This window comes from Pseudophryne corroboree, chromosome 4, assembly GCF_028390025.1.
Source record: "Pseudophryne corroboree isolate aPseCor3 chromosome 4, aPseCor3.hap2, whole genome shotgun sequence".
In the NCBI taxonomy this organism is placed as follows: Eukaryota; Metazoa; Chordata; class Amphibia; order Anura; family Myobatrachidae; genus Pseudophryne; species Pseudophryne corroboree.
The window spans coordinates 208,768,643-208,792,580 of NC_086447.1; the positions used below are offsets into that span (position 1 = coordinate 208,768,643).

The following is a 23,938-nucleotide window of genomic DNA, read 5'->3' on the forward strand; positions in this document are numbered from 1 at the left end:
GATCTTCTTGTTGATGAAAAGACTCAGATACTTTTCAGGGCTTGCGCTTGTATTGTATGCTACCACTAAGTGGTTCCACCTAACTGACCACAAGAAACCTTAAGGGCCATACTGACGGGGAGATTTTCCCAGAGATGTGTGCTGAGCGGTCTAACACATCTATCCCCCCACTCAGCATAGCGCGATGTGCTGGAAGGGGGGTGTGGGTGCTCATTTCACCCAGTGGTGAAATGAGCGACCAGCTAGATTGTGCCTGCATCACCCCCCCCCCCCCTCCGATGTTCAGTTAATGTCTAAGCAATCTAGTCAGATTGTTTAGAAATCAGCTGAACATCACTCTGTGTGTACCCCCCTTTACTTTAAAAAATAAGAATTTGCTTACCGATAATTCTATTTCTCATAGTCCGTAGTGGATGCTGGGGACTCCGAAAGGACCATGGGGAATAGCGGCTCCGCAGGAGACTGGGCACAAAAGTAAAAAGCTTTAGGACTACCTGGTGTGCACTGGCTCCTCCCCCTATGACCCTCCTCCAAGCCTCAGTTAGGATACTGTGCCCGGACGAGCGTACACAATAAGGAAGGATTTTGAATCCCGGGTAAGACTCATACCAGCCACACCAATCACACCGTACAACTTGTGATCTGAACCCAGTTAACAGCATGATAACAGAAGGAGCCTCTGAAAAGATGGCTCACAACAACAATAACCCGATTTTTGTAACAATAACTATGTACAAGTAATGCAGACAATCCGCACTTGGGATGGGCGCCCAGCATCCACTACGGGCTATGAGAAATAGAATTATCGGTAAGTAAATTCTTATTTTCTCTAACATCCTAGTGGATGCTGGGGACTCCGAAAGGACCATGGGGATTATACCAAAGCTCCCAAACGGGCGGGAGAGTGCGGATGACTCTGCAGCACCGAATGAGAGAACTCCAGGTCCTCCTCAGCCAGGGTATCAAATTTGTAGAATTTAGCAAACGTGTTTGCCCCTGACCAAGTAGCTGCTCGGCAAAGTTGTAAAGCCGAGACCCCTCGGGCAGCCGCCCAAGATGAGCCCACTTTCCGTGTGGAATGGGCTTTTACAGATTTTGGCTGTGGCAGGCCTGCCACAGAATGTGCAAGCTGAATTGTACTACAAATCCAACGAGCAATCGTCTGCTTAGAAGCAGGAGCACCCAGCTTGTTGGGTGCATACAGGATAAACAGCGAATCAGATTTTCTGACTCCAGCCGTCCTGGAAACATATATTTTCAGGGCCCTGACTACGTCCAGCAACTTGGAATCCTCCAAGTCCCTAGTAGCCGCAGGCACCACAATAGGCTGGTTTAAGTGAAAAGCTGAAACCACCTTAGGGAGAAATTGAGGACGAGTCCTCAATTCTGCCCTGTCCGTATGAAAAATTAGGTAAGGGCTTTTATAGGATAAAGCCGCCAATTCTGAGACACGCCTGGCTGAAGCCAGGGCTAACAGCATTACCACTTTCCATGTGAGATATTTTAAGTCCACAGTGGTGAGTGGTTCAAATCAATGTGATTTTAGGAATCCCAAAACTACATTGAGATCCCAAGGTGCCACTGGAGGCACAAAAGGAGGCTGTATATGCAGTACTCCCTTGACAAACGTCTGAACTTCAGGAACAGAAGCCAGTTCTTTTTGGAAGAATATTGACAGGGCCGAAATTTGAACCTTAATGGACCCCAATTTGAGGCCCATAGACAGTCCTGTTTGCAGGAAATGCAGGAAACGACCCAGTTGAAATTCCTCTGTAGGGGCCTTCCTGGCCTCGCACCACGCAACATATTTACACCAAATACGGTGATAATGTTGTACGGTTACATCCTTCCTGGCTTTGATCAGGGTAGGGATGACTTCATCCGGAATGCCTTTTTCCTTCAGGATCCGGCGTTCAACCGCCATGCCGTCAAACGCAGCCGCGGTAAGTCTTGGAACAGACATGGTCCCTGCTGGAGCAGGTCCTTTCTTAGAGGTAGAGGCCACGGGTCTTCCGTGAGCATCTCTTGAATTTCCGGGTACCAAGTCCTTCTTGGCCAATCCGGAGCCACGAGTATAGTCTTTACTCCTCTCCTTCTTATGATTCTCAGTACTTTTGGTATGAGAGGAAGAGGAGGGAACACATACACTGACTGGTACACCCACGGTGTTACCAGAGCGTCCACAGCTATTGCCTGAGGGTCCCTTGACCTGGCGCAATATCTGTCCAGTTTTTTGTTGAGGCGGGACGCCATCATGTCCACCTTTGGTTTTTCCCAACGGTTCACAATCATGTGGAAGACTTCTGGGTGAAGTCCCCACTCCCCCGGGTGAAGATCGTGTCTGCTGAGGAAGTCTGCTTCCCAGTTGTCCACTCCCGGAATGAACACTGCTGACAGTGCTATCACATGATTCTCCGCCCAGCGAAGAATCCTTGCCACTTCCATCATTGCCCTCCTGCTTCTTGTGCCGCCCTGTCTGTTTACGTGGGCGACTGCCGTGATGTTGTCCGACTGGATCAACACCGGCTGACCCTGAAGCAGAGGTCTTGCCTGACTTAGGGCATTGTAAATGGCCCTTAGTTCCAGGATATTTATGTGAAGTGACGTTTCCATGCTTGACCACAAGCCCTGGAAATTTTTTCCCTGTGTGACTGCTCCCCAGCCTCTCAGGCTGGCATCCGTGGTCACCAGGACCCAATCCTGAATGCCGAATCTGCGGCCCTCTAGGAGATGAGCACTCTGTAACCACCACAGGAGAGACACCCTTGTCCTTGGAGACAGGGTTATCCGCTGATGCATTTGAAGATGCGATCCGGACCATTTGTCCAGCAGATCCCACTGGAAAGTTCTTGCGTGGAATCTGCCGAATGGAATCGCTTCGTAAGAAGCCACCATCTTTCCCAGGACCCTTGTGCATTGATGTACTGACACTTGGCCTGGTCTTAGGAGGTTCCTGACTAGGTCGGATAACTCCTTGGCCTTCTCCTCCGGGAGAAACACCTTTTTCTGTACTGTGTCCAGAATCATCCCTAGGAACAGCAGACGTGTCGTCGGAATCAGCTGCGATTTTGGAATATTTAGAATCCATCCGTGCTGTCGTAGTACTACTTGAGATAGTGCTACTCCGACCTCTAACTGTTCTCTGGACCTTGCCCTTATCAGGAGATCGTCCAAGTAAGGGATAATTAAGACGCCTTTTCTTCGAAGAAGAATCATCATTTCGGCCATTACCTTGGTAAAGACCCGGGGTGCCGTGGACAATCCAAACGGCAGCGTCTGAAACTGATAGTGACAGTTCTGTACCACAAACCTGAGGTACCCTTGGTGAGAAGGGCAAATTGGGACATGGAGGTAGGCATCCTTGATGTTCAGAGACACCATATAGTCCCCTTCTTCCAGGTTCGCTATCACTGCTCTGAGTGACTCCATCTTGAACTTGAACCTTTTTATGTAAGTGTTCAAGGATTTCAGATTTAAAATGGGTCTCACCGAGCCGTCCGGCTTCGGTACCACAAACAGCGTGGAATAATACCCCTTTCCCTGTTGTAGGAGGGGTACCTTGATTATCACCTGCTGGGAATACAGCTTGTGAATGGCTTCCAATACCGCCTCCCTGTCGGGGGGGAGACGTTGGTAAAGCAGACTTCAGGAACCGGCGAGGGGGAGACGTCTCGAATTTCAATTTGTACCCCTGAGATACTACCTGCAGGATCCAGGGGTCCACTTGCGAGTGAGCCCACTGCGCGCTGAAATTCTTGAGACGGGCCCCCACCGTGCCTGAGTCCGCTTGTAAGGCCCCAGCGTCATGCTGAGGACTTGGCAGAAGCGGGGGAGGGCTTCTGTTTAAACTTTTACTCTAAGCAGCTCAGGAGAGCCACCTAGATTGCACCCTTCTCGTTCGGGCACAAAGTCTTAACTGAGGCTTGGAGGAGGGTCATAGGGGGAGGAGCCAGTGCACACCAGGTAGTCCTAAAGCTTTTTACTTTTGTGCCCAGTCTCCTGCGGAGCCGCTATTCCCCGTGGTCCTTTCGGAGTCCCCAGCATCCACTAGGACGTTAGAGAAAGTACAGTATGCAGAGCGCCATATATATCATTGTGCCCTATAACCAATACAGGCATTGATGATCCCCTTTGAAGTTATACACATATCTCTGAAAAACACTTCCAAAGAATATAACAGACACATAATGAGGGTAAGGTGACTTCACCTTTATTATTTATTTATTAAGTTTCTTATATAGCGCAGCATATTCTGTTGCGCTTTACAATTAGAACAGTAATAGCATACCTCCCAACTTTGTCCCCTTTGATAGAGGGACACACGCGCGGCGAAGCCGCGCGCGCTCCCGAAAAGGAGCGTGGCCTAAGTAAACGGGGCGTGGCTTCGCAGGAGGACCCGCGATCGCGAGCCACGCCCCCGTTTTCGTCACTGAGGGGGCATACCCAGCGCTCTGTGAGCCGCTGGCATGCCCCCTCTCCCTCTGACTTCAGTGAATAGACGCTGTGCGCATGCGCACAGCGTCTGTTCACCGCTGCTCTGCTAAGCAGGGCAGCGACAGGCAGAGCCTCCCAACTGCCCCCCCCCCACCGCGGGACACTGCGGCCCGCGGGTGGGACAGCGGGACAGTCCCCAAAAAACGGGACTGTCCCGCGAAAATCGGGACAGTTGGGAGGTATGGTAATAGAACAAAACTGGGTAAAAACAGACAGAGGTAGGAAGACCCTGCTCGCAAGTTTACAATCAATAGGTGAGATTACCATACCTCCCAACATGACCCTCTCCAGGAGGGACACAATGCTCTGCTTCTAGACTTTCCTCTTAATTTATGATTGCCATCATCTGTTTTGAACAGGTTAATGGATAAGAAAGGTGTTTCAGCATAAGTGAGGGCAATCATAAATTAAGAAGGAAGTCCAGGAACAGAGCATGCTGTCCCTCCTGGAGAGGGTCATGTTGGGAGGTATGGATTACTACTTATTGCTATTATCTCAGGGAGTCTCACAATCAGGGATACCTGTACAAGGGGCTGATTAGGACTTGGGAGGCCTTGCCACCGGCCTGGCTGGGGCACTAGTAACACAGACGAATATCGGTCATGTTTTGAATTTGGCGATGTTACGCCAGGCGGGCAGGCCAGCCTAAACTACCATAGAGCGTTCAACAACGCTCGAACGACGGCACCGAGAAGCGACGCCAAGATGACGGCGTCCGAACGCTCGCAGCTACTCTATAGTTAGTATTTCCGCTTCCGCCGCCTAGGAAACAAACATGGCGGCAGGCGGCTCGGAGGCTCGTGCCGGTGATGCGGAGGAGGACGCGTCTCAGCTGCTGTTCCCGAAAGGTCAGATCCGGGGGAAGGAGATGTGGGGGCAGCAGAACGCCGCCGTGGGTATAGACACCGGACAGCTTACAGATACGGGGCAGTGAGTGGAAGACCCAGCATCAGGGTTGGTCTGCTCTATGTGATGTAGCTAGCATGCCTCCATGTAACACACACGGCCATATACTGGAGATATATAATATAGTGTGTGTAGCAGCTGCTCTAATAGGGAGTACAGCCACACTCTCCCTCACTTGTATAAATAGCACCCCTGGGCCGTACAGCACAGCGCCGTGTATACTCGGAAGGAAATACAGTATACTGTTACTAGAGATTGGCTAAGATTAAATGTATACATATAAACCGTAATCCCATAGCTAACGGTATTATTATATAGCAACCTACTATCCGATGTAACTATCACATAATAATCCATATGATGCCATATATCAGATACCGCTGGGCTAATATCATTTAAATGTGCAGTTTTGGGAGCAGTACATTGCTTTGTAAGCACATAGATACATAAACTGCTTCAACAATTATTCCCTCTCTAGTGTAATGTAATAGTGAGCGCCTGGTCAGTCCACGCCTCACGCAATGGAGAAAGCCAGTCTCTTAAAGTGATATTGTACAATGTCCCAGTCCTGTAAGAAGATGTGTGCAGCATAAGTCCACACTATTAGCAGTACCTGGCACACACGTGGCCCCATAATAGCTGTACATTGTGTAGTAGGCAGCGTTCTATTGGGGGTGGGACCAGTTTTCAGATAAGCCCCCCTTAACCCATTCGTCCTACGAAACATTGCTGATACTTGGGGTTTCTCTGACAGTGTAGGGCAAAGAATTATTCCTCCTTTAATATCTGACTGTGTATCTTCTGTTGAAGCAAGGCTTTTTCATAGAGCACAGGCTCTCTAACTCAGCTCTCGGTACCCCAAACAGTTCATATTTTCCAGGTCTCCTCACTGAATTGCAAGTTAAATAATCAGCTCCACCTGTGGATCTTTTACAATATGTCAGTGAGCAATGACTACACCTGTGCACCTGCTGGGTGATCTGGAAAACGTGATCTGTGTGGGGTCGTGAGGACTGAGTTTGAGAACCACTGTCTTAGAGGAATATGAGATCAGTGATGAGGAGTCTAAATTCAGTGAGGTATCCAATTGCATAATTAGTTGTATCTCATTAATGAGCACCCAGCTGTGTAAGCCTGAAGTTCTCTGTATGTGTAGTAACTTGTACGCATAAATGCATAAATTATGAACCTTTCTCTTTTATCCATCTGGGGGACGCTGTGCACTTACTGATGGGTTAGAGTGTGTCGGAAGGGAGTTTGGCACAGAACCTATAAAAACTAACTACCCCCCCCCCCCCCCCCCCCCTCATCTCCAGCCTGACTATCAAGACCTCAGTTTTAGTTATGTTCCTGGAGAGTGTAGGCACAGTTCTCTTTGCTTTTAGTTAGGTTTTTTTTATTTACTTTTTTTGTATATACTTAGTCCCTGTCTACAGGGTTGGTTCTAAATCCAAGTGGGGTAAGGGACCTCTGACGTCACCAGGGGGTGGAGTCACATCACCAGGGGGAGGAGCCACAGCCGAACAGAGTACCTGAAATGTACCCTCGCGGGTTCGTTTAGCTCGCCACGCTTTGGGCTCGGTGGCTCGCAATAGTTGGTGGCGTGGATAGTAGAGGAGCTATCCCGCTGGCCTAGCTCCTCCCCCTTGTGTTGTGGCTCCACCCCCTGATGTAAAAGGTCCCTTAGTGCTGAAACACACTACCCGGCTTTTGCCGGCCGGGAAAAAGCCGGACGGCTTTTTTCCGTGCCGGCATTGTAGTTAACAGTGTGAGGGCTAGGGTCCCTTCACACTGCACGGCCCCGGCCTGGCTGCCGGGTTGCAGCCGGGTCTCACCACTGGAAGGTCTGGCGGCCGGGCGTCCGCTGGGCCGTCTTTGGAGCCAGTAAACCATGTGTGTGAAGGGGAGCTTTCACACACAACGTTTTTTTCTGAAGCCGTGTCTGATGCTGCGCATGCGCACAGCATCACACACGGCTCAAAGCCGTCCTGTGTGACAGACACTGCCGGTTTCTCCCGGATGGCAAAAAGCCGGACAAAGTTTGTCCGGCTTTTTGCCATCCGGGAAAAACCGGAGTGTGTGTTACAGCCCTATGGCCACTTGAATCTAGCATCTACCCTGTCTTACAGGTGACAAGTATGTTTAGAGTGGGGCTAGATAGATAGAGCATTCCCACTCAATACAGCCTCAGAGGAAGCCACCATACTGAGGTCACTGGGGCTTTCTTCTATCCGGACAAGTGATCAGAGGAGGCAACTGGAAGGTAGCACAAGCTCCATAACCTAATAGTTATTCCGGGAGCCACAACCTGGCTAGGCAGTGTTGGGCTATTCTTCCCCTATTATTCACTATTGTGATGTGCAATGAGCGGCGGCGCGCGCTATGTGTTGTGTGCGGCGGTCTGACAGAGACCGCGGCTGTGTCCATGCCGCACAGGTTGGATGGGCAACAGGGAAACAGCGGTACAGTTCTCCGGCCACCCGAATATTGAAGGGGTTATTGGGACATTCCCCCAGCGGTACGGTGACTGAAGCGGATATTGTCCCTGGACGCGGTTTCCGCCTCGGTCTCGCACCACGTTTTACATATAGACACTTAGGTCCCCTTGCTGAAGGGGAATGGCCAACCGCAGTGGTTACACAGAAGGGGGAAGGATCTCTTCCCGCATTGCGCTTCCGCTCCGGTGATGTTTTCTGTGCCGCCTACCTCAGTCTGTGGGGGCGGACTAGAACTACAAGCGCCATCTTCTCCACACTGCTGAGACACTGCGGTGGATGCTGCGCTACTGATAGCTCATCACACACGCACACACACAGAATTAAGGGGACATCAGCTTCTAACCCTGTTCGTTTCAGGCGGGGATCGGCTGACAGCAAGTATTGTTCTAGCTCTGGCTGGGTCACTGTGATTTTTCTTATACTTTCACAGTTACATAAGTAATTTGTGAGGCTAGTGGGTTCTCAGCTTTCGTTATTGCAGTAGGGGATTATATCTGTTTTTGGACATTGTATAAGGGGAAATATCTATATAGATATAGACTGTATTTATTCAGGCCCCTTTTGACTACTCACTGTCTCCAGATTTTAACAGATATGACCAGTAAAGGGCAGTACACACCTAGTGTTCACTCTAGAATCTGGGCAGGGCGCCGGACCTACAGGGGCGCTAGCGGCAAAAAGGCGCGGTCATGCAAAATAGGGGGCGTGGTCATTACGGGTAATAAAAGTGGGCGGTTCATCCCGCAGACGTAAAAAAAGAGGGCGAGGGCGGCTGGCGGCATCACTGTTGGGGGTGTGCCCAGCACCTACAGAGGTGCTGGGCTTCCCGGCATCTTTACACGCTGTAAGGGCAGGAAGCGGGCGGCAGTTTTAGCAGGGCGCCGCAGAAAGGGTAGGGCCGGTTTTGCCCTTAAAAAATCGGTCAGGGCGCGGCATCCTGCTAAAACTGCCTAGCGTGAACACTACGCACCAGAGAGATGTGTGCTGAGCAATGTGTCACAGACTGCTCAGCACACACCTCTCCCCCCGCTCAGCACAGCGCAATGTGTGTTGAGGGAGGGGGGTACTCACTTCACCCAGCAGTGAAATGAGCGATGTGCTAGATTGAGCCTGCATGGAGGCCAATCTAGCACCGGCGATAGCGACGCGCATCGATTTCACTGTGGGGCATACACGAGGAGAGATCCGTGATTAAGTTCTAAGCAATCTAGTCAGATTGCTTAGAATTTAAGCACGGATCTCTGTGTGTACCCCCCTTAACACTGCTTTATCACTTTTCCAGGCTAAATACATCTGCCCCTATAAAGTGTCTCCATAAGATATTCGTTAAAGGGTGTAATGAGGATGACTTCTACATTCCATCCTGTCAGCGAAACACCAATTTTCTTGGTGCTGACGTGATAGCATAAAAAGTAAGTGACGGAGGATCTTGTAGTGTGAATGTGCAAGCTAAGAATAGCAGGGTTCCAAAGCACTTTGGATCACTACATTTTGTCACGTATGTGTTAGGGTGGTATCCGGACTTTAGGTCGACCACTATTGGTCGACGTGGCAAAGGTCGACACATGAAAAGGTCGATGTGTTTTTCACAATTTTTTTTTTTTTACTTTTTCATACTTTACGATCCACATGGACTACGATTGGGAATAGTAACCTGTGCCGAGCGCAGCAAGGCACCTTGCCGTGCGAGGGGATACGGGGAACTAATTGGGGTTCCCGGTCACTTTACAAAGAAAACGACACCCAAAAAATATAAAGAACTCTTGTTGACCTAATGACCGTGTCGACCTAATGACTGTTGACCTAGTTACGGTCGACCCTATGATTCACACCCGATAGGGTAATCACAATGAGCTGGGGCCAAATGAATTGTTTTACCTCTGCCTAGTTTAGGCGGCTAAACCTGATCTGTTTTGGTGCGACATGCGTGATGTGCTTAGGTGCCTAGACACAATTGAATTGAGACATGTTTAGGCTGCTAAAAAGTCCTGTTTAGACAATGTTTAGATGCCCAAAACAATTGAATTGGCCCCATATATCTTTCAAACATTATTTAAAATAAAAATGAAAAAAAGATAACGACTTGTAGTCTTACAAAAAAAAAACTAATTTAAGAGTTTGTAGCTATTATCTATTGTAATTGTAGAATTGAGCAGTAAAATGTTTTGTTTTGCATAGAGTTTGAAAGTGCGGAGACACTACTGAATTCTGAAGTTAACATGTTACTGGAGCATAGAAAACAACAGAATGAAAGTGCAGAGAAAGAACAGGAGTTGTCTGAAGTCTTTATGAAAACACTCAGCTACACTGCAAGTTTCAGCCGATTCAAGAACAGAGAAACAATCGCCAGTGTCCGAAGGTACTTTGCGTCACTCCTGTGTATAGCACAGAAATGTAATGTAATGTGATGTCTTGCTTACATTGTAGGTTACATCTCCTGTCATCATCTTATTGTAAATATCACACCAACGCAGGAGTTTTGCACCATTTGTGGTAGTCTGAATATCTTTCATGAGGCTGTACACCATACTTGCCTACATGACCCTCCCCATGAGGGAGAAAATGCTCTGCCTGGTAATGTATGAATGCCATCACCTGTGGTGAGATACCTTTCTTATCAATTAACTAGCTCACCACAGGTGATGGCAATCATACATTACCAGGAAAGGCCAGCAACAGAGCATTTTCTCCCTCATGGAGAGGGTCAGGTAGGCAAGTATGGTGTACACTTTAAGCAGTGGAATGCTATTCATAATTTATACTTGTTTCTCTAACGTCCTAAGTGGATGCTGGGGACTCCGTAAGGACCATGGGGATTAGCGGCTCCGCAGGAGACTGGGCACAACTAAAGAAAGCTTTAGGACTACCTGGTGTGCACTGGCTCCTCCCACCAAGACCCTCCTCCAGACCTCAGTTAGATTCTTCTGCCCGGCCGAGCTGGATGCACACTAGGGGCTCTCCTGAGCACCTAGAAAGAAAGTATATTTATGTTTTTTATTTTCAGTGAGATCTGCTGGCAACAGACTCACTGCAGCGAGGGACTAAGGGGAGAAGAAGCGAACCTACCTAACAGGTGGTAGTTTGGGCTTCTTAGGCTACTGGACACCATTAGCTCCAGAGGGATCGACCGCAGGACCCGACCTTGGTGTTCGTTCCCGGAGCCGCGCCGCCGTCCCCCTTACAGAGCCAGAAGCACGAAGAAGGTCCGGAAAATCGGCGGCAGAAGACTTCGGTCTTCACCAAGGTAGCGCACAGCACTGCAGCTGTGCGCCATTGCTCCTCATGTACACCTCACACTTCGGTCACTGATGGGTGCAGGGCGCTGGGGGGGGGGGCCCCCTGAGGGCAAGAAATAACACCTTGGCTGGCAAAATATACATCATATATAGTCCCAGAGGCTATATAGATGTAAAATTACCCCTGCCAGTATCACAGAAAAAGCGGGAGAAAGTCAGCCGAAAAGGGGGCGGGGCTTCTCCCTCAGCACACTGGCGCCATTTTCTCTTCACAGTGCAGCTGGAAGACAGCTCCCCAGGCTCTCCCCTGTAGTTTTCAGGCTCAAAGGGTTAAAAAGAGAGGGGGAGCACTAAATTTAGGCGCAATATATGTATACAAGCAGCTATTTGGGGAAAAATCACTCAGTTATAGTGTTAATCCCTGCATTATATAGCGCTCTGGTGTGTGCTGGCATACTCTCTCTCGGTCTCCCCAAAGGACTTTGTGGGGTCCTGTCCTCAGTCAGAGCATTCCCTGTGTGTGTGCGGTGTGTCGGTACGGCTGTGTCGACATGTTGGAGGAGGAAGGTTACGTGGAGGCGGAGCAGAGGCCGATAAATGGGATGTCGCCCCCTGTGGGGCCGACACCAGAGTGGATGGATAGGTGGAAGGTATTAACCGACAGTGTCAACTCCTTACATAAAAGGCTGGATGACGTAACAGCTGTGGGACAGCCGGCTTCTCAGCCCGCGTCTGCACAGGCGTCTCAAAGGCCATCAGGGGCTCAAACAACGCCCGTTACCTCAGATGGCAGACACAGATGTCGACACGGAGTCTGACTCCAGTGTCGACGAGGTTGAGACATATACACAATCCACTAGGAACATCCGTTACATGATCTCGGCAATGAAAAAATGTGTTACGCATTTTCTGACATGAACCCAAATACCACATAAAAGGGGTTTTATTTTTGGGGAGAAAAAACAGCCACTGTTTTGTTCCCCCATCAGATGAATGAAGTGTGTAAAGAAGCGTGGTTTCCCCCGATAAGAAACTGGTAATTTCTAAAAAGTTACTGATGGCGTACCCTTTCCCGCCAGAGGATAGGTCACGTGGGGAGATATCCCTTAGGGTGGATAAGGCGCTCACACGTTTGTCAAAAGGTGGCACTGCCGTCTTAGGATACGGCCACCTTGAAGGAACCTGCTGATAAAAAGCAGGAGGCGATCCTGAAGTCTGTATTTACACACTCAGGTTATATACTGAAACCTGCAATTGCCTCAGCATAAATAGTGCTGCTGCAGCGTGGTCTGACACCCTGTCAGATAATATTAATACGCTAAGACAGGGATAATATTTTGCTAACATTGAGCATATTTAAGACGTTGTCTTATATATATATATATAAAGGATGCACAGAGGGATATTTGCCGGCTGGCATCCAGAATTAATGCAATGTCCATTCTGCCAGGAGGGTAGTAGAAACCCGGCAGTGGACAGGTGATGCTGCATTTAAAAGGCACATGGAGATTCTGCCTTATAAGGGTGAGGAATTGTTTGGGGTAGGGTCTCTGGGACCTCGTATCCACAGCAACAGCTGGGAAGAAAAAATTTTTACCTCAGGTTTCCTCACAAAAGCCTAAGAAAGCACCGTATTTTCTCTATCGTCCTAAGTGGATGCTGGGGTTCCTGAAAGGACCATGGGGAATAGCGGCTCCGCAGGAGACAGGGCACAAAAGTAAAGCTTTTACAGGTCAGGTGGTGTGTACTGGCTCCTCCCCCTATGACCCTCCTCCAGACTCCAGTTAGATTTTTGTGCCCGGCCGAGAAGGGTGCAATTCTAGGTGGCTCTCATAAAGAGCTGCTTAGAGAGTTTAGCTTAGGTTTTTTATTTTACAGTGATTCCTGCTGGCAACAGGATCACTGCAACGAGGGACAGAGGGGAGAAGAAGTGAACTCACCTGCGTGCAGGATGGATTGGCTTCTTGGCTACTGGACATGAAGCTCCAGAGGGACGATCACAGGTACAGCCTGGATGGTCACCGGAGCCACGCCGCCGGCCCCCTCACAGATGCTGAAGCAAGAAGAGGTCCAGAATCGGCGGCTGAAGACTCCTGCAGTCTTCTTAAGGTAGCGCACAGCACTGCAGCTGTGCGCCATTTTCCTCTCAGCACACTTCACACGGCAGTCACTGAGGGTGCAGGGCGCTGGGGGGGGGCGCCCTGGGAGGCAAATGAAAACCTTTAAAAAGGCTAAAAATACCTCACATATAGCCCCAGAGGCTATATGGAGATATTTACCCCTGCCTAAATGTACTAAATAGCGGGAGACGAGCCCGCCGAAAAAGGGGCGGGGCCTATCTCCTCAGCACACGGCGCCATTTTCTGTCACAGCTCCGCTGGTCAGGAAGGCTCCCAGGTCTCTCCCCTGCACTGCACTACAGAAACAGGGTATAACAGAGAGGGGGGGCAGAATAAATGGCAATATATTAATATAAAAGCAGCTATAAGGGAGCACTTAATCATAAGGCTATCCCTGTCATATATAGCGCTTTTTGGTGTGTGCTGGCAGACTCTCCCTCTGTCTCCCCAAAGGGCTAGTGGGTCCTGTCTTCGTATAGAGCATTCCCTGTGTGTCTGCTGTGTGTCGGTACGTGTGTGTCGACATGTATGAGGACGTTATTGGTGTGGAGGCGGAGCAATTGCCAAATATGAGGATGTCACCTCCTAGGGGGTCGACACCAGAATGGATGCCTTTATTTGTGGAATTACGGGATAGCGTCAACTCGCTTAAGTAGTCGTTTGCCGACATGAGGCGGCCGGACACTCAATTAGTGTCTGTCCAGGCGCCTCAAACACCGTCAGGGGCTGTAAAACGTCCCTTGCCTCAGTCGGTCGACACAGACCCAGACACAGGCACTGATTCCGGTGGTGAAGGTGACGAATCAACCGTATTTTCCAGTAGGGCCACACGTTATATGATTTTGGCAATAAAGGAGATGTTACATTTAGCTGATACTACAGGTACCACTAAACAGGGTATTATGTGGGGTGTGAAAAAACTACCAGTAGTTTTTACCGAATCAGAAGAATTAAATGACGTGTGTGATGAAGCGTGGGGTGCCCCGATAAAAAACTGCTAATTTCAAAGAAGTTATTGGCTTTATACCCTTTCCCGCCAGAGGTTAGGGAGCGCTGGGAAACACCTCCTAGGGTGGACAAAGCGCTAACACGCTTATCAAAACAAGTGGCGTTACCCTCTCCTGAGACGGACGCACTTAAAGATCCATCAGATAGGAGGATGGAAAATATCCAAAAAGGTATATACACACATGCAGGTGTTATACTACGACCAGCTATTGCGACTGCCTGGATGTGCAGTGCTGGGGTAGTTTGGTCAGAGTCCCTGATCGAAAATATTGATACCCTGGACAGGGACAATATTTTACTGTCGTTAGAACAAATAAAGGATGCATTTCTTTATATGCGTGATGCACAGAGAGATATCTGCACACTGGCATCACGGGTAAGTGCTATGTCCATTTCGGCCAGAAGAGCTTTATGGACACGACAGTGGACAGGCGATGCGTAGAGGAGTTATTTGGGGTCGGTCTATCGGATTTGGTGGCCACGGCTACGGCCGGGAAATCCACCTTTCTACCTCAAGTCACTCCCCAACAGAAAAAGGCACCGACCTTTCAACCGCAGCCCTTTCGTTCCTTTAAAAATAAGAGAGCAAAGGGCTATTCATATCTGCCACGAGGCAGAGGACGAGGGAAGAGACAGCAACAGGCAGCTCCTTCCCAGGAACAGAAGCCCTCCCCGGCTTCTACAAAAGCCTCAGCATGACGCTGGGGCTTCGCAAGCGGACTCGGGGGCGGTAGGCGGTCGTCTCAAAAATTACAGCGCGCAGTGGGCTCACTCGCAGGTAAATCCCTGGATCCTGCAGATAATATCTCAGGGGTACAGGTTGAAATTAGAGACAGAGCCACCTCGCCGTTTCCTGAAGTCTGCTTTACCAACGTCCCCCTCAGAAAGGGAGACGGTTTTGGAAGCCATTCACAAGCTGTATTCTCAGCAGGTGATAGTCAAGGTACCTCTTCTACAACAAGGGAAGGGGTATTATTCCACTCTATTTGTGGTACCGAAGCCGGATGGCTCGGTAAGGCCTATTCTAAATCTGAAGTCCTTGAACCTATACATAAAGAAGTTCAAGTTCAAGATGGAGTCACTCAGAGCAGTGATAGCGAACCTGGAAGAAGGGGACTTTATGGTATCCTTGGACATCAAGGATGCGTATCTCCACGTTCCAATTACCCCTCACACCAGGGGTACCTCAGGTTCGTTGTACAAAACTGTCACTATCAGTTTCAGACGCTGCCGTTTGGTTTGTCCACGGCACCTCGGGTCTTTACAAAGGTAATGGCCGAGATAATATTTCTTCTTCGAAGAAAAGGCGTATTAATTATCCCATACTTGGACGATCTCCTAATAAGGGCAAGGTCCAGAGAACAGCTAGAGATGGGTTTAGCACTATCTCAAGAGGTGCTAAAGCAGCACGGATGGATTCTGAATATTCCAAAATCCCAATTAATGCCGACAACTCGTCTGCTGTTCCTGGGGATGATTCTGGACACAGTTCAGAAAAAGGTTTTTCTTCCCGAAGAAAAAGCCAAGGAGTTATCTGACCTGGTCAGGAACCTCCTAAAACCAGGAAAGGTGTCTGTACATCAATGCACAAGAGTCCTGGGAAAAAATGGTAGCTTCTTACGAAGCAATCCCTTTCGGCAGATTCCATGCAAAGGGATCTGTTGGACAAATGGTCAGGGTCGCATCTTCAGATGCACCTGCGGATAACCCTGTCGCCGAGGACAAGGGTATCCCTTCTGTGGTGGTTGCAGGAGGCTCATCTATTGGAGGGCCGCAGATTCGGCATGCAGGATTGGATCCTGGTGACCACGGATGCCAGCCTGAGAGGCTGGGGAGCAGTCACACAGGGAAGAAATTTCCAGGGAGTGTGGTCGAGCCTGAAAAAGTCTCTTCACATAAGCATTCTGGAACTAAGAGCAATCTACAATGCTCTAAGCCAGGCGGAACCTCTGCTTCAAGGAAGACCGGTGTTGATCCAGTCGGACAACATCACGGCAGTCGCCCATGTAAACAGACAGGGCGGCACAAGAAGCAGGAGGGCAATGGCAGAAGCTGCCAGGATCCTTCGCTGGGCGGAGAATCACGTGATAGCACTGTCAGCAGTATTCATCCCGGGCGTGGACAACTGGGAAGCAGACTTCCTCAGCAGACACGACCTTCACCCGGGAGAGTGGGGACTTCATCCAGAAGTTTTCCACATGCTATTAAACCGTTGGGTAAAACCAATGGTGGACATGATGGCGTCTCGCCTCAACAAAACACTGGACAGGTATTGCGCCAGGTCAAGAGATCCGCAGGCAATAGCTGTGGACGCGCTGGTAACACCTTGGGTGTACCAGTCGGTATATGTGTTTCCTCCTCTGCCTCTCATACCAAAGGTATTGAGGATTATACGGCAAAGAGGAGTAAGACTAGTGGCTCCGGATTGGCCAAGAAGGACTTGGTACCCGGAACTTCAAGAGATGGTCACGGACGATCCGTGGCCTCTACTTCTGAGAAGGGACCTGCTTCAGCAGGGTCCTTGTCTTTTTCAAGACTTACCGCGGCTGCGTTTGACGGCATGGCGTTGAATGCCAGATCCTAAAAGGAAAAGGCATTCCAGAAGAAGTCATTCCTACCTTGATAAAGGCAAGGAAGGAAGTCACCGCGAAGCATTATCGCCGTATTTGGCGAAAATATGTTGCGTGGTGCGAGCAGCGGAGTGCTCCGATGGAGGAATTTCAACTGGGTCGTTTTCCTACATTTCCTGCAATCAGGATTGTCTATGGGTCTCAAATTGGGATCTATTAAGGTTCAAATTTCGGCCCTATCAATATTCTTCCACAAAGAATTGGCCTCAGTCCCTGAGGTCCAAAATTTTATCAAAGGAGTACTGCATATACAGCCTCCTGTGGTGCCTAAGGTGGCACCGTGGGATCTAAATGTAGTTTTAGATTTCCTCAAATCCAATTGGTTTGAACCACTAAAGAATGTGGATTTGAAATATCTCACATGGAAAGTGACTATGTTACTGGCCCTGGCTTCGGCCGGGAGAGTATCTGAACTGGCGGCTTTGTCTTATAAAAGCCCTTATTTAAATTTCCATTCGACATAGGGCAGAGCTGCGGACGCGTCCGCATTTTCTCCCTAAGGTGGTATCAGCGTTTCACCTGAACCAGCCTATTGTAGTGCCTGCGGCTACAGACGACTTGAAGGACTCCAAGTTGTTGGACGTTGTCAGAGCCTTAAAAATATACATTTAAAGGACGGCTGGAGTCAGAAAATCTGACTCGCTGTTTATACTGTATGCACCCAACAAGTTGGGTGCACCTGCTTCTAAGCAGTCGATTGCTCGTTGGTTTTGTAACAAAATTCAACTTGTACATTCTGTGGCAGGCCTGCCACAGCCTAAATCTGTTAAGGCCCATTCCGCAAGGAAGGTGGGCTCATCTTGGGCGGCTGCCCGAGGGGTCTCGGCATTACAACTCTGCCGAGCAGCTACGTGGTCAGGGGAGAACACGTTTGTAAATTTTTACAAATTTGATACCCTGGCAAAGGAGGACCTGGAGTTCTCTCATTCGGTGCTGCAGAGTCATCCGCACTCTCCCGCCCGTTTGGGAGCTTTGGTATAATCCCCATGGTCCTTTCAGGAACCCCAGCATCCACTTAGGACGATAGAGAAAATAAGAATTTACTTACCGATAATTCTATTTCTCGGAGTCCGTAGTGGATGCTGGGCGCCCATCCCAAGTGCGGATTATCTGCAATACTTGTACATAGTTATTGTTAACTAATTCGGGTTATTGTTTAGGAAGCCATCTTTCAGAGGCTCCTCTGTTATCATACTGTTAACTGGGTTTAGATCACAAGTTGTACGGTGTGATTGGTGTGGCTGGTATGAGTCTTACCCGGGATTCAAAATCCTCCCTTATTGTGTACGCTCGTCCGGGCACAGTACCTAACTGGAGTCTGGAGGAGGGTCATAGGGGGAGGAGCCAGTACACACCACCTGACCTGTAAAAGCTTTACTTTTGTGCCCTGTCTCCTGCGGAGCCGCTATTCCCCATGGTCCTTTCAGGAACCCCAGCATCCACTACGGACTCCGAGAAATAGAATTATCGGTAAGTAAATTCTTATTTTCAGATACAGTCCTTTCGGCTTCAGAAAAGCAAGCGGGTCAAAGGCGCTTCCTTTCTGCACAGAGACAAGGGAAGAAGGAAAAAGCTGCACCAGCAGCCAGTTCCCAGGATCAAATCATCTTCCCTCGCTTCCTCTGAGTCCACCGCATGACGCTGGGGCTCCACAGGTGGAGACAGGTGCGGTGGGGGCGCGTCTCGGGAACTGCAGGGATCAGTGGGCTTGCCCACAGGTGGATCCCTAGGTTCTGCAAGTAGTATCACAGGGATACAGGCTGGAGTTCGAGACGACTCCCCCTCGCCGTTGCCTCACATCAGCCTTGCCTGCTGCCCTCGGAGAAAGGTAGTACTGGCGGCAATTCACAAGCTGTACTTCCAGCAGGTGAAATCAAGGTACCCCTCCTTCAACAAGGCCGGGGTTACTATTCCAAAATGTTGTGGTACCGAAACCAGACTGTTCGGTGAGACCCATTCTAAAATTGAAATCCTTGAACACTTTTATATACGAAGGTTCAAGTTCAAAATGGAATCGCTCAGGGCGATTATTGCAAGCCTGGAAAAATTTCAGGGTATCACTGGACATCAAGGATACTTACCTGCATGTCCCTATTTACCCTAGTCACCAGGTGTACCTCAAAATTGTGGTACAGGATTGTCATTACCAATTCCAGACGTTGCCGTTGGTCTGTCCCCGGCACCGAGGGTATTTACCAAGGTAATGGCCGAAGTACTTATCCCGTACTTGGACGATCTCCTTATAAAGGCGAGGTCCAGGGAGCAGTTGTTCGTCGGAGTAGCACTATCTCGGGAAGTGCTACAACAGCACGGCTGGATTCTGAATATTCCAAAGTCGCAGCTGGTTCCTACGACGCGTCTACTGTTCCTGGGTATGGTTCTGGACACAGAACAGGATAAAAAGGGTTTCTCCCGGAGGAGAAGTCCAAGGAGTTGGCGTCTCTAGACGGAGACCTCCTAATACAAATACAGGTATCGGTGCATCTATGCACGCGAGCCTTGGGAAAGATGGTAGCTTCTTACGAAGAATTTCCATTCGCCAAGTCCCATGCAAGGATCTTCCAGTGGGATCTGTTGGACAAGTGGTCCGGGTCGCATCCTCAGATGCATCGGCGGATAACCCTGTCTCCAAGGGCCAGGGTGTCGCTGTGGTGGTGACTGCAGAGTGCTCATCTTCTAGGGGGCCGCAGAGTCGGCATACAGGACTGGGTCCTGGTGACCACGGATGCCAGCCTTCCAGGCTGGGGGGCAGTCACACAGGGAAGAAACTTCCAAGGCCTATGGAAAAGTCAGGAGACTTCCCTACACATAAATGTTCTGGAACTATGGGCCATTTGCAATGCCCTAAGTCAGACTAGACCCCTGCTTCAACACCGGCCGGTGCTGATCCAGTCAGACAACATCACGGCGGTCGCTCATGTAAACCGACAGGGCGGCACAAGAAGCAGGATGGCGATGGCAGAAGCCACAAGGATTCTCCGAGGGGCGGAAAATCATGTGTTAGCACTGTCAGCAGTGTTCATTCCCGGAGTGGACAACTAAGAAGCAGACTTTCTCAGCAGACACGACCTCCACCCGAGAGAGTGGGGACTTCATCCAGAAGTCTTCCAAATGAATGTACACCGTGGGGAAAGGCCACAGGTGGACAGGATGGCGTCCCGCCTCAACAAAAAGCTACAATACTGCGCCAGGTCAAGGGACCCTCAGGCGATAGCTGTGGACGCTCTGGTAACACCGTGGGTGTACCAGTCGGTGTATGTGTTCCCTTCTCTGCCTCTCATACCCAGGGTAATGAGAATAATAAGAAGGAGAGGAGTAAGAACTATACTCATTGTTCCGGGTGGCCAAGAAGAGCTTGGTACCCAGAACTCCAAGAAATGATCTCAGAGGACCCATGGCCTCTGCCGCTCAGACAGGACCTGCTGCAGCAGGGGGCCTGTCTGTTCCAAGACGTACCGCGGCTGCGTTTGACGGCATGGTGGTTGAACGCCGGATCCTGAAGGAAAAGGCCATTCCGGAGGAAGTTATCCCTACGCTATTTAAAGCTAGGAAAGAAGTGAACGCAAACCATTATCACCGCATATGGTGGACATATGTTGTGTGCTGTGAGGCCAGGAAGGCCCCAAAGGAGAAATTTCAGCTAGGTCGATTTCTGCACTTCCTACAGTCAGAGGTGACTATGGGCCTAAAATTGGGTTCCATGAAGGTCCAGATTTCGGCTCTATCGATTTTCTTCCAAAATAGAACTGGCTTCACTGCCTGAAGTTCGGACTTTAAGGGAGTGCTGCATAGTCAGCCCCCGTTTGTGCCTCTAGTGGCACCGTGGGATCTCAACGTGGTGTTGGATTTCCTGAAGTCGCATTGGGTTGAGCCACTTAAATCCGTGGAGCTACAATACCTCACGTGGAAAGTGGTCATGCTGTGGGCCGTGGCGTCGGCCAGGCGTGTATCAGAATTGGCGGCTTTGTCATACAAATGCCCTTATCTGTATTTTATATGGATAAGGCGGAATTGAGGACTCGTTCCCAATTCCTTCCTAAGGTGGTATCAGTTTTTCACGTGAACCAACCTATTGTGGTGCCTGCGGCTACTTGGGACTTGGAGGATTCCAAGTTTCTGGACGTAGTCAGGGCCCTGAAAAGTATATGTTTCCAGGACGGCTGGAGTCAGGAAAACTGACTCGCTATTTATCCTGTATGCACCCAACAAGCTGGGTGCTCCTGCTTCTAAGCAGACTATTGCTCACTGGATCTGTAGCACGATTCAACTTGCACATTCTGCGGCTGGAATGCCGCACCCTAAATCTGTGAAAGCCCATTCCACGAGGAAAGTGGGCTCTTCTTGGGCGGCTGCCCGAGGGGTCTCGGCTTTACAAATTTGCCGAGCTGTTACTTTGTCGGGTTAAAACACTCTTGCAAGAGTCTACAAGTTTGATACCCTGGCTGAGGAGGACCTAGAGTTTGCTCATTCGGTGCTGCAGAGTCATCCGCACTCTCCCGCCCGTTTGGGAGCTTTGGTATAATCCCCATGGTCCTTACGGAGTCCCCAGCATCCACTTAGGACGTTAGAGAAAATAAGATTTTACTCACCGGTAAATCTATTTCTCGTAGTCCGTAGTGGATGCTGGGCGCCCATCCCAAGTGCGGATTGTCTGCAATACTTGTATATAGTTATTGCCTAACTAAAGGGTTATTGTTGAGCCATCTGTTGAGAGGCTCAGTTGTTATCATACTGTTAACTGGGTATAGTATCACGAGTTATACGGTGTGATTGGTGTGGCTGGTATGAGTCTTACCCGGGATTCAAAATCCTCCCTTATTGTGTCAGCTCTTCCGGGCACAGTATCCTAACTGAGGTCTGGAGGAGGGTCTTGGTGGGAGGAGCCAGTGCACACCAGGTAGTCCTAAAGCTTTCTTTAGTTGTGCCCAGTCTCCTGCGGAGCCGCTAATCCCCATGGTCCTTACGGAGTCCCCAGCATCCACTACGGACTACGAGAAATAGATTTACCGGTGAGTAAAATCTTTTTATTTTTTTACACATTTTATTATTTACAGGTAGCCTTCATGCCTAACAACTCTTACACGTATAGTCATGTCCTTTCATGCTGATGTAACAAAAACTAAATCACTTTGCAGAATAATTGGTACTTAATATAATAACCTGGCACATGTTTTGCTGTGAATTGATAAATGTATACATCTGTAGAGTTACATGTAGCTGTGGTTCGGGTCGCACATGTGTAAGTTTTTGCATACCTAGGCCTAAACATCTACTGTGATGTCTCTTTCTTATCACAAGTATGACTTAATAAGAGCCCTGATCCATAAATGCATTCTCTCATAATAATAAGAATCTTGTGCATTTATTTAACTGAAGCTATCTGTCTATACATTTAAAGATCCGCCGCCGAGCTGTCCGGTGGATACGGGCAACCCGGCGGCGGTGTAGCAGTGACGGGGGGAGTGAAGTTTCTTCACTCCCCCCGTCACCCGGCTCCATAGAAGTGCAGGCAAATATGGACGAGATCGTCCATATTGGCTTGCATGCACAGCCAACGGGGTCATCAGCGATGAACGAGCTTGGGGCCACGCATCGTTCATCGCTGGTGCCTCCACACTGAAAGATATGAACGTTATCTCGTTCATTAATGAACGAGATCATTCAAATCTTGCAGTCAAATCGCCCAGTATGTAGGGCCTATTAGTTTCAGTTATGTGGTGAGGGACAAAATTCACTTCTGTTTGCCTACACATTTTATGGTTAGCAGCCACCAGCACTGGTTTTGCCTATTACATGGGCCGTAAATAATTTGAATCGGTCCTGAACCACCATCCCAAGGCACCCGGTATGCAAACCACTGGATTAACCTACTACAGGAGGGCTCTTGTGCTGCCAGGACATACATGATGTCTGAGTAGAAGTGTGAGCAAGTCACTCATTTACACAGTATAAAATTATCTATTTAATGATATTCGAATTAGACCCCGTCCTGATATGTTTTTCAACCTAATTATTTTATTTATAGCTATATTCAAAATATTTTTTTTAATAATGACTATATAATTAATACTTAACTATATAAAGCAGTAGTAACACTCTTCTTCCTCTGTGCAGCTTGTTGTTGCAGAAAAAGCTGCACAGGTTTGAGCTGGCCTGTTTAGCTAATTTGTGTCCAGAAACAGCAGATGAGGCAAAAGCTCTAATCCCAAGGTATGTGAACTGACTGCTTTGTTTTTTGTTTTGTTTTTTATGCCGAGCACATCTGAATCCCCGTCCTTACTAGTCAGGAGTTACTCACCCCAGCAAGCTCTTACTTTCCCGTACTCCTCTAGACTTGCAGCTTGAGAAGTCCTAAGCTCCTCTGCTTCAGCCAATACCCTTGCACAGTCATTTACAATTGATAAGAATGTTTCCAGCTGGCAGTTCCCCCTTTCATGTCCCATTCTTGGCTAACCTAATATTCCTGCTGATTGAAGTACAGCCTCCAACATTGCTCCCTATGTTTTTCCAGTCTGGAAGGGCGCTTTGAAGAAGAGGAGCTCCAGCAAATTTTAGATGATATTCAGACAAAACGAAGTTTCCAGTATTGAAGACCACATCCTCACCGTTTGCATCCAGAGACAGTGTCCGATTTGCCCATGGTTCATGGTAGTCCTCAGCAGCTATCTTCTTTAATTGCGATACACATCAGAATGTCTGTTTTAGGGGTTGGTTATCACATCGTACCATAAAAATGCATTTTTTATTTTACGTAATTGTGTCTGTAAAGCTGAGTTATATCAGCAGTTATTTATCTGTCATTTGAGTGTTGCCCTTTATGAAATTTACCACTTATGCCATATTTACATTCATCTAATTTCACACAAAAGTACAAACTTGTATAAGTAAAGCTCCTTGTGTTTTTGTTTTTAAGTTGCAAACAGCTCAAAATCTTATGAGAAATGTGCGCTAGTTATTTGGGATAGACAGCCATTTGCTTTTTTTTTTTTTTTTTCCTTTACCGTTTATGTAATTTTCTTTTTATTAAAAGATTTCAAATAATATAA

The 23,938-nt window shown here is 48.8% G+C and overlaps 1 protein-coding gene across 2 annotated transcripts; it reads left to right on the plus strand.

The window, feature by feature from the left end:
• Positions 1-4,900: 4,900 nt before the first annotated feature.
• POLR2D (RNA polymerase II subunit D) lies at positions 4,901-23,938 on the plus strand. Of its 2 annotated transcripts, none has more exons than XM_063915889.1 (4): positions 4,901-4,961; positions 10,077-10,257; positions 23,007-23,102; positions 23,404-23,938. In XM_063915889.1, exons 1-4 carry the CDS (start codon positions 4,928-4,930, stop codon positions 23,480-23,482), a joined length of 390 nt encoding a protein of 129 aa, XP_063771959.1. In that variant the 5' UTR covers positions 4,901-4,927; the 3' UTR covers positions 23,483-23,938. The 2 variants fall into 2 exon arrangements, with proteins under 2 accessions (XP_063771959.1, XP_063771958.1); XM_063915888.1 differs by lacking the exon at positions 4,901-4,961 and adding an exon at positions 5,079-5,342.